General features: G+C 24.6%; 1 protein-coding gene across 1 annotated transcript; it reads left to right on the forward strand.

Annotated features, from left to right (window-relative positions):
- Nucleotides 1-5,738: 5,738 nt before the first annotated feature.
- LOC145841111 (uncharacterized) lies at nt 5,739-6,152 on the forward strand. Its single transcript, XM_082948482.1, has one exon. It carries the CDS (start codon nt 5,739-5,741, stop codon nt 6,150-6,152), a length of 414 nt encoding a protein of 137 aa, XP_082804608.1.
- The last annotated feature ends 6,011 nt before the right edge of the window (nt 6,153-12,163 follow it).

The following is a 12,163-nucleotide window of genomic DNA, read 5'->3' on the forward strand; positions in this document are numbered from 1 at the left end:
AAAAAAAATATTTACAAAATTAATTTTTATTTTTATGTCATTTTTACCATTATTATTTACTACAGATTTACAATCTGAAAATCCGCTCTGTGGTGAAACTGAGTAACTGTTTTATCTCAAGATTATAAATTATTAATTATTAATCTCCCTTGTGGATGGATTACTGTGTCCTATTCATTTTTCTAAACTTTAAAGTTACTTATTTTAGTTTGTATACATATTTGTATTTGTAAAACATAAAAACAACAAGTTTTCGAGTTTTTTTTACTGCAGTTTCAATGTGTTAGTAACCATCAGAACAATAATAACGCTTATTAGCAAACTTTCAAAGAAAAATCAAAGTTAAAAATCTAAAGTGTCAAATAATTTTAAAAACATTTAGCTGGCTTATTTTAAAAACAATTCCTTTACAAGTCAAAATTGTCTTGTTTTTTTATTCTTAAATTTTGTTAAGTTTTTTAGCTATTTTTTGTCATTAATTTTTATTATTTATTTGTTTCTTAAATACATATTTAGATTTTGAAATAAAAATGCTGTTTTTCATTTATTTTTTAAGCGATTGTTTGATATAAATAAAACACAACTTCTTAACTATAGGCTCAGAAAAATTCGACATTCAGATATTAAAAAGAGACTCTTCGCTGAAATACATAAAAGAATGACAACAACCCTGTCTTCATAACCAAAATATGTACAGTGCTTATTTATATACCCAATGCTCACTCATGCAAATAGTTTCGGTTAGAAGAAAATTCAAATGTTTTCATATTGAAACAAATAATAAACAAGCTATTAAACAAAACTGTATTCTTTCTTATTTTAGTAAAATTTTTAATAAACTGGAGTAATATGCTTCCGTTAAATTGACTTAAAAAATAGTCAAACTTTTTCGTTATTATTTATGTCTGTTTTATTTTTTGCTTTGTAATTTTTTTTGATTTAGAAAGTTAGGTTTACATTATTTTTTGTTTTTAAAGATAAATCTATTCGATGTTTTTTCTTTAAGCTTTTTTAAATTTTTTAAATAGTAGTTACGACAGGTAGAAATACAAATGATGAGTTTTTCTTGCTTGACTTAAAAAAAGTATATGGTTACATAGGGCTAGTAAGTTTGCTGCATTTATACCCTAGAAAAGACAAATTAATTAACCTAAAATTAACCTTTTATTATTTATTACTTTTTATGTATTACTTTAAACTACTAGGTACTTGTTTTTACCCTTAACACTTTTGTTATGCACTTCGTTATATTCAGCAGTTATATCATTATATGGAAAACACGATTTATTTTTACTTATCCGGAGTTTTGGTTAACCGGGCATGTTTACAGAAAAATCTTGCCCAACATTTTTGGATAAGTGAATAAACACTGAATTGAAAAGAAACAAAATGTATATAGCAACAACAATAAATTTCAACGAAACAAAACAAAAGTAAGAACAAACAACATAAAAATTACATACGAAATAGTTATTAAGTACTTGTTTTCAAAATAAGCTACTTAAGTTTGTTCGAATTTATTCGACACTTCACAATGTGTACATTTGTTACAAATAAAAGATTCTGATGAACTTTATTATTGCTCTGATATTATGGTTAACAAGTTGATACTACAGTATGGTAACGATGTAAGTCTTCTTTTATAATATTATAAAACAAATAAAGTTAAACAAAATAATATAATTATAAATATTAGTTTTTGATTTTTTATCAAAAACTTTGACATTTGTCAATTAAATTTTTATAAATTAATGAGGACACCTGTAAAGCTCGATTATAGTAAAAAAAACTTAAACGAGAACTTTAATTTATTAAAAATACTAACCTTTTACGATTTTTGTTTTTTAAAACCATAAGTTTTTGAACATATTAACCTTCTACGATCTTTGCTTTGATCTTGAAAACAAATAAACACTACCTGGTCAACATTTTTTTAGATACTTTCTTTACTTCACAATTAAATTGTGGTTTTAAAGTTGAATTCCAGTAGTTTTATTGTTCATTTTTATATTTGAATGTTAATCATTTCTGTTATATAGCTTTAGTCAAGCTTACTTATTGTGTAGTGCTCATTTCAGTTAATACATTTATTTTGTGTTAATCAAAAACTCATTTTATGTACATGAAATAAATTAATTGTTTTAACCAAGTGCACAAAGATTACAATATTTTATATTGTCAATTTTTCTGGCGCTTATAAAATATTCAACTATAAATCTGGATATAATAAGTTTTGTTTTTATTTTCCAAGCTATGAAAATTTTTCTAATGGTAAACTAACAAAAGAGATTTTATCATCGAAAATTTTTCTCTCAAAGGCTTACGTTACATAATGAAGTCACAACATGTAGCTTCGATGCTTAAATTTTAAAGAGAGAATCACTCAATTATTTGTTGTTTGAATCATTCAAGTAGCTGTAATCTGCTCAAGTATTATTATTGCTATTTGGTACTTTAAAGCATGCTTAGTACTAAATGAAACTAAGTTCTTTATGTGCCTTTCAGTTTAAGTGGTCTAGGTTTTGATGCTTAGGTTCATCATTGGGACAATAAACTTGTAAAAGTATAGTAAAATATATAAAAAGGCTTAGTTGTTGATTAATATATGAAAATTCATAACAAAATGTAAACAATTTACTCACACTTTTGAAGTAGTTTTTTATCCTAATTTCTAAATAAGTCAAATTTTTTGTCCCTGGTATAAATGTTATATAAATAATTTATTTTATCTTTTCTTTAGTTTGTTTTTATCATTAACTTTAAATCTTTAGAATTTTAAGCCTTTTATTTTTGCATTTAATATAGGTATGTTATAAAATTTTAGTTTTCATTTTTCCTTATGTTACAGATTTGGTACTTGCTAAAAAACTTTTAATCGGCCTGCATAAATATTTATTATACGTGCGAAAGAGTCGTAGTGGTAAAATGTCGCTGTACTAAAATTTAATTGTAAAAATGTAACGTTGAGCAGAAGTATCTTTAGAAAACAATGCTGTCGTAAAAAATTGTCATCGTGAAAAAATGTCGTTGTGCAAAAGTGTCTCCTAGTGCAAAAATTACACTGTGCTAAAGTATCGTTTGCCCCAACAACCGACGATTCTACTTTAAATAACTCTGTCTACTTATTTACTAATTTATTTCACAACACTCACATTACAATCACATATACTTGTAAGCTTAATACTTCATGTTTTTAAGCTGCATAAATCATTGACAAATTTGTTAAATTTATTATGACGTAACATTTCTGCACAGCTCAGTTTAATTTTCATTTTAAAAACTTGCCTATTCTTAGAGCTTTTTCAGGTTAGTGTCTACTTTTATTAAATTTGTATTTTTTGAAGACAATTTTATAATTTTATGTTTTTATCCTAAACTTTGTTTTTAAACCATAAAGTTCATTTATAGTTACTACCTACATAAACGCTATACATAATTATACATGCTTTTTCTGCTTTTTTTCTAATGTGTGTTAATATTTTATAGACTCCGTAGATCTGTTCTTAAATTTATTTGAGAGCAGTGAAACGCCGTTAGTTGAAATAAAGTTTTAGCACAAGAACATCTGTGGTATATCTCAATTGCTTACGTCACATTATAAAACCACAACATGTTGCTGCAAGATGTCTTATTTATTTGGAAAGTAAGTTTCGTTTTTCTCAAATTCATGATTCACAGTTTCAAAAAGCTACCTGGTAGCTTTAATTTACTTTAACTCTTTAACATAAGTAGAATGCAGTTTCAGATTCTCTCGGAAAACGTATCATAAAAGCGATCTCGGCAAAACGTTTCTCTTTTACTCTATTATATTTAAGCTTAGCCGATGTGCTTCATTAAGATAAAGAACAAAAATTGAACACTTTTATTAGTAGCTGTAGTATGGTAATTTGCAAAACATTTTCGTTTTATTTATTCTTGAATAAAAACTTAGTCAATGTGATAGATTAAGAAATTGTTTTCATTAAAACTGTTTTAAATATATGGCTTATGTTTTTAAAAATAAATTTTATTAAGATAATTCTTACATATTAATTATATAGAAACGGTCAAAGTTTCAAAAAAAAACTCTCTATGCCATACTGAATGTTTTAACTAGAGTCTCTAAAGTCTTTATTTTATTCAGACTTATACCATAAGTTTTACTAAATTAATTGACTACTTCACGATTAATTATAAAAAGGTATTAAAAAACATATCATTTAAAAACATAGACTAACCAGCCTCCACGGCAAGTATTTAAAATGTTTCAGTTGTAAAAATAATAAATTACTTTGTTCATATTTTTGTCAAATAAGGAAGTTTAAAAGCCTGGTTTTATTTATTTATTACCTATGTGTTTAAATTATTGTTTATTTAATAATTGAAAACTTTTATTTTGTTTATTTTATTTGTACTAGTTATTTATATACATATATGATTTTGTATTAAATAAATGGTCGTTAAATACTTAATTTTTGATGTAAGTATTATAACAAGAAGAAAGTTTTGTAAAAAACATAAATACTTTTGCTGAAGGTTGCCAACTCTACAACAGAAAAAAACTTGTCTTTACTATTTAAAAAGTAAATAGACCGTAATAACATTTGGATGGATAACAAACAAATTTGATTACGATTTATTACTGTATTTTAAATAGCTGTTAACTCTAATTTCAATACACATTGGTGCTTATTTAAATATCATTTTAAGTTTAATTTACAGAGCCTTATTAAGTGAATTTTTTCTAGGTCATACGGCCTGCAATAATTATAATTTTTCATTTTTCATAAGAGTTTTCAATTGTTCGGCTGTAAATTCAAGGCGCTTCTAGTTGGAAAAGTTTTAATTTACTTTGTTAGAATTTTAAGTTGATATATATTCCTTTTTTTTGACATAAAGTTTTGCTGAGGTTCTAAAGGTTAGGGATTAAGATGTTGTTAATGTATTAATGTAGTTATCTTATCTCATATGCATGAAGATAGTGCTGTGAATGAAATGAATTGCCGTAAATGAAAAAAAGTTCCAAAACCTTACAACTGCAGAAAATATAATTGATAAGTACATATTTTATATATCTCTGTTACTTAGGCCATAATATGAAAGTAACAAAGTGTTATTAAAACTTGTTGTTTATAAACCAATTATAATTTATTTTTAAGTTCGTTTTGTTCAAACAATATTTTTAACATCTTTATAGTAGCTATAGTTTACTTAAAAAATAATTACAAAAGGTGTTTATATTGATTTATATACAAAACGGAAAACATTTGCATTTAGTATTTACTGATATATTATATAACTATCTTACTAATTCAAAGCACTTTTTAGAATCTTTTTTCAGAAAATAATTTGCTGTTGTAAGATGAAAGTTATTATGAAATTGATAAGAAAAACCTTGTAGAATGCTAACCTGTCTTTTTCACATTATTTAAGCGAAATCATTCAAGTCTTTTAATTGTTTTAAAATGTTATACAGGAACTCAATACTAAATTTATCAAACAAATTTAACTTTAAATATATTTTTGCTTAGCGGGTCACATTTACATGCTCGCGGGCCGCAAAATTTTCTTTCGCGGGCCGCATTCCATTCAAAAAAATAACATGCTCGCGGGCCGCAGATTTACCCTTCGCGGGCCGCATTTGGCCCGCGGGCCGCAGTTTGCCGACCCCTGCTTTAAATGATATAATTGAAATCAGTGTGGAAAAATTATATGAAATTCATAAACCTTCACTTAGAAAAGAAAGTTTCATTCTGCTTATGAAAATAGCCACGAATGAAGTCGAGTTCAGTTTCAATAACATAATGTTCTCTCAAATTGATGGAGTTGCAATGGGATCCCCTCTAGGACCGACATTAGCAAATATCCTAATGGGATATATTGAGTATAAAGTGATACCCAAATTCATAACTAAGCACCCAAACACCAAATATATGAGGTACGTTGATGACTGTTTCATAATAACAACCAGTGAAGAAGAAAACAATATTTTATTCCTAGAACTAAACAAAGCACATCAATCCATTAAGTTTACCAAAGAATCTGAAACAAGTAACCAATTAGCTTTTCTCGATGTTTTGATTGTTAAGAAAGATAGAAAATTCACAACTAAAGTGTACAGAAAGCCTACCTTCAACAACAACTACTTAAACTTCCAATCATTTTGTAGTTAACGTAGAAAAATTGGTTTGATTAAGACTCTATACAGTAGAGCACAAAAAATCTGCTCACCAGAATACTTATCCGATGAAGTTAACAATATAAAGTCAATTCTTAAACTCAATGGTTATCCCGAAATGCTGGTAAACCGAGTAATTAAGTCACAATCTACCAATTCAAATATAGCCAAACCTTATGGACCGGATAAATGCCCAATTTTGTTAAAACTTCCATATATTGGTGTCGAATCGAAACTAATTGAGAAGAAAATAGTGGATATAACAAGTAAAACATACCATGCGGTAAACCCTAGGGTTCTGCTCATGTCAAAACCAATACTTCAACGTTCGGGAAAAGACCTAATGACACCTCAAGAAAAGAGCCTTGTAGTTTACAAGTTTAAATGCTGCTGTGACAGCAGCTACATTGGTCAAACTTCTCGACACCTCACAACTAGAATAAAAGAACATGTTCCTTAGTGTATCACTTCATATATTAAAGATCAAAAAGACGAAAAGAGTATTGCAGTCAAAAATGCAATAAAAAAATCTGCGATAGCAGAACACCTTGTGAATAATCCAAGTTGTGAAATAAAGTTTGCATTATCTAATTTCAGTGTAATGCGACAATTTTCAAATACATTGGAATTAATCAGACTTGAAGCCATTTTAATACACTTAAACAAACCAAATTTATGCAAAAAGAAAGAATTTGATTACACCCTAGCCTTATTTAGTTAAGACCACTTTGTGTTGATTTTTAAAGCTTTGTTGATTACATTTTCGTTGATTACATTTATGTTTACTTAATTGATCAGTTAATTAGTTTGTAAAAAAAAAAAATATCATTTTGTATATATACGTGTTGTGTTTTATTTTATTGTTTTAATTGTAGTTTCCCTGAAGAGAACTTGACGAAATATATTGGAATGAAAAATTTTGAGTGTTCTTTTTTTCATTAAAAAATTACAAAATAAAGTCTGATGTTTAAATTATTAAACATGTTTAATCCTTTTTATCTAAAAATATCTTACATACATCTCAAATGTTTATTAATATGTAAAGTATACTTATTATAAATCAATTTGTAAGATTTTTACTTAGTTAGTTTTTAAAACAATATTCTACCTGTATTAATAGGATTCTATATAAAATTAAAGAAAGTAAACACTTTTTTTTCTAATGAACTACCTATAAAGCCGAAATTTTTAAAGTTGTTTGGAATTATCAATTAAATTAAACATTATAACTTTTATTATAGCAATTTTTAAAGTCTAATCAAGAATATGGTACTAATTTTATAACAGTAGTTTAAGTTTTGTTGTTTATTTAGAATTTAACATGTAAGATATTTGTACATAATAAGTTTCTTCATACTTCAAAAATTATAAACTTTATATCAATAGTAAGTTTTTTGTATTATAGATAGCTCTATTTGCCTGTAGATAACAAAATTTTCAAATTTTTTAAATTTTACGTAATAGCATAAAATCGCAACATATAGTTTCAACATTTTCTATATAAAGTTAGTATGATATGTAATAATATTTAAATCTTTAATGTTCACAATTTTAAACAGTTTGCTAGTAGCTGTAATATATTTTAAACATTCACTTGGATAAACACTTAGGATGCAAGTCATAACTTTTATTTTTTTTAAATTCTACAAAAACTTTAATGTATAAAATATATTAGTTACTTACAACCTGTAATATAATCAGCCCTATAAGTTTGAATAAAATTTTTTTTTAACTATTCATTAGTTCAATAAGTCATTACATCAAAGTCAAAGTATTGTTTCATACCAACATTTATAATTAATTTTGATTTTTAGATAAAAAACTTTAACTAACAAGCAACAGACTTAATCAATTTAGAATATATAAAAGAAGTCTTTATTTATTAAAAAATTTTTTTATGTATGTTTGTTTATTGTAAGGCATTTATTATTTACTTTAAATGGATATTAGTATCAAGCAGCATCTAGTAGTTGTAATTTCTTACGATACATTTTGGTATATGGATGATCTTTGTAACGCAGTACAGTAGTGGATATAAATAATTAATTAGGACTATTATTAATTAAAACGACTCGGGATCTAGAACACAAAAAAGTATTAGATTGATCTACCTGACATTTAATATTATTATTTACATAATTTTTTTCTTATTCACAGTGTGGACTATAATATTACAGTTTGTTTTAATATTGGATAACATTGTGATTAAGTTTTTTAGTAACAAATTATAATTGGTTTATAAAAAACAAACTTACGTTAACGTTTTGCATTTACAATTCTTATGCTTATAATGCCATTTTCGCAAAATTTTAGTTTTTATTTAAATTCCTATACTTGGGTTATTTTTTCATAGATGTGTATAAACTCCAACGATATTTAGAAATAAAAGTTACTCTTTGATCTTAATTGCTGTAGTTAATCTGTTCATAAATTAATAAAATAATTCAGTTTAGGGTTAAGCTATTTATGTAAATTTATATTTATGTGTATACAAAACATATAAGAAGCAAATAGTTAATATGGTAATATATACTGTATAACAATATTTACAAGTTTATGTTGAAGATACTTTACTTTACAAAATAGTATGCTTAATATAAGTTAACGTATTTAAATTAACTCGTTTGAATGTATAAATAATCCGACATAAAACTATTAATAACTTTGTTTAAGTTTTTTTTATATATAGAATTAATAAAAGAGTTTTTTAATTATTTTAATTGTTAGTTTGTTTTAGAAAAATGTAAAAATATTAATAAAATTTGTATGCTGGAAATAATCAAAGTTAGTAAAAGATATATGCACTTTAATTTTGTTCTTGCTCATTAAACAGCTCTGAGTCTTTGAAAGTCTAAGTTTTGTTTTCAAGCAATAGTGAAAATGATTTCTTTGAAAAATCTTGAGAAAGTAATAAGTTTTATTATTTGTTTTGTATATAAAACTTATTAGTACTATTAAAATACTTAAAAATACTTGATAGATGCTAAGTATTTTGTTTAAAGATGTATTGATAGTTGATCTTAGAATTATAAAAGTAATACTTTTATTAGCTGTTAAAAAAAACATAAAAACATATATGCATTACAATCAAATACTATTTACAATAAAAAAAATCTGTTAATTTTTCTTTTATGTTTAAAAATACTTAATTGCTAGGCAAAATGTTTAAATACATTTGTTTGTACATAATACGTCTGTACTTGATTTAAGTTACAAAATATTAATTTTAGTAGAAAAAAAACTTTTTTAATCTATATATTACCAATCATTGTAAACTTGAAATTTTTCACTTGCTTACCTCATATCATAAAATCACAACAAGTTGATTTAACGTGATATATATATCAACCCACTGTGAAAAATTTTGATTCATAATAATGATAGTTTAATTTAAAAACAGCTCTATGCCAGCTGTAGTTTAATCAAATATAATATTGTTGTCAGTTAAACATTTGAGAATAAATGTCTTTATTTAGAATAATGATTAATACATTAAACAATAGACTTGACATTCTAAAATATCTTTTGAATTTGAGCCTATTTTTTTAAAAGGCTAAACTGTTGGTTTATAATTATTTTAATGTTATAAACAAATTGTGTATTAAATTTTTCAACTAGCCTAAAAAAAAGTATGTAAAATGTAAAAGAACAATCTATATGAATATTTCAGTTTATATTTTTTATTTTATTAAACAACTAGATTTAGATTAATGCTGTTTATTTATTTAATTCTTATCAAGATTATCAAGTTTTTAATATTGACATTGTCAGTCATATGGTATTTTTTATAATGAAAAACTATTTTGATATTCATTACTTTTGTACTATTTTTTTTAAATTTTGCTTGTATTCATTTTCATTCGATTTGGTTTTTTACCACTTAATGTCAGCTTGTATGAATAGAAATCATTTTGTTTAGAAAAGTAAAAGATTTAAACTTTGTGAATAAACTCAATTGGCAAATTACATATCTTAATTTATAAGAAAGTAAACAATAACTTTCTAATTATATGACAATAGCTTAGCATAAAAAGTAATACACGATGTAGTACAACAAAAAAAAAACATAGTGCTATAAAAATTAACAATATCACTATTGTTTTAATATTTACGTTTAAATATAAAATTGACAGAAAATAGTTATTCTAGAACTATTCCGAAAGAGGAAAAGGGTATATCGTAGATATAGCAAAAAAAGACAAATGCCGTCGGAATTAAATTAAAACAAAACAATTATTTTATACACTTTGTCTAATCCATGTGCTTCATTAATATCTAAACGATTGAGGCTTTAGTGAATTCAAAATCTTACTGATAAAAACATTAAAATAAAGTATACACAATACGTAATTTATATTTAAGCCCTTTTTTAAGAATAACATTTTTTTGAAAGTTAAATACTTAAAAATGAGATTTTATAAGTGATTACAAATATAGTTGTTTAAAGAAGATCATTCTGCAAATCTTAAACAACAAAATTTTCTAATAGAAATTTTTGGCGCTTATAGCTTTGAAAAAATTAATTTCATTGATCAATTTTTCTCAATTATATTAAATTTTATTTTGTTTCTTATGTATTAAGTACGTTGAAAAATTTACTTTGCTGTTCTTTAATATATTAATAAAACTTATTAATATTTCTCGTTTATATAGTTTTTAATAAGCCGTTTAACTTAAACAAAGATTTTTGTCACTTATTGTTTTGTAAAAATTTATAGGTTATAAAAATACAGTATGAAACAGACAACTTGACATACAGTTTGACAACAAGATTTTTAAACAGACAAACGACAAGTTTTTTTAACGACAAATTTTCCGCTTAGAGCTTTATAAAATAACTTATTAAAGACTGAATCTTCAATAACACTATTAAGTGTAAAATTAAGAAATAATTTACATGGAATTTATTTATCAACGTATAAACTTAACAAATTTGTAAAAATAAAGGTTTTTCTGACCTTGAATACAAAAGCTGCTTTTTAAGAAAATTAGCATTTTTAATTTTTACTTAAATTTATTTATTCAATAAGATTACAGCTACTAGAAAGCTGTTTAAAATTTTAGATCAAAATGTTCATTGTTTTATAGAGATTACTGTCGGTTTATAAACAACAATTTGAAACTATATTTTGCGGTTTATAAAGTGACGTAGGTTATTGAGAGTTATCAAGTTTTTCTTTCCAAAACAAACTGGCTTTTGCTAAAAACTTCAAGGACAGCGAGCCAACAAAAGTCATACGTCGCTTTAAAGATTTTAAGTAAATTTTACAGCTAAAATTAAGCTGTTTTAAATATCTACTTAAGTTTGTAACACATAATTTAAAGGGTACTCAGTTCATTTACAGTATACTTAATCTAAATGTAGTGACTTAATAATGTTATATAACTAATTGACTAATGAAGGACTAGTTGTGAAAAGAACTAGTAAAATATATTTTTTTTATTAATCTTATTAAGTTGAGGAGTTTAAAAGTAGTAATACGTGAAGGTACAAATACTATATCATTACTTTTTCTGAACTGAAAACAAAACTGAGTCTTTACTTTACTTCAATAACGACTAATTTTAATTAAAAAGTAATTTTTTTTATTTATGATTAATCCAAAAATTGCTATATTAAAAGATTATAGTGTTTAGTCTAATTGATACACTTTAACAATTCTAATTTTTTGGCTTTAATAGTAGTTTATTATTAAAACACGATAAAATAAGTGTTTTTAATTAACGTTACTGAAAGATTTATTTTTTATGATATAATATTAGTGTAGGTATAACATTGTCTTACAAGCTTACATTAAACACGTAAACACAACTTTTGAAATGGTAAATAAATCAAACTATTAAGAGTTTTTACTTTTTTTGGTATACTGTGTACATATGCTATTACTACTATTACTATTTACTACTATTACTACTAAGAGTTTTCCTTTTTTTACTAATTACTAGAAATTTAAATCTCAGTTTTAGTTTATTTTATCTAACGACCAACATTCAAGAACTTCAAAA

Source organism: Thalia democratica, chromosome 7 (genome assembly GCF_965202585.1).
Source record: "Thalia democratica chromosome 7, ktThaDemo2.hap1.1, whole genome shotgun sequence".
Lineage (NCBI taxonomy): Eukaryota > Metazoa > Chordata > Thaliacea > Salpida > Salpidae > Thalia > Thalia democratica.

Coding starts and splice junctions, on each gene's coding strand:
- LOC145841111 (XM_082948482.1), top strand. CDS start 5,739: ATGAAAATAGCCACGAATGAAGTCGAGTTCAGTTTCAATAACATAATG.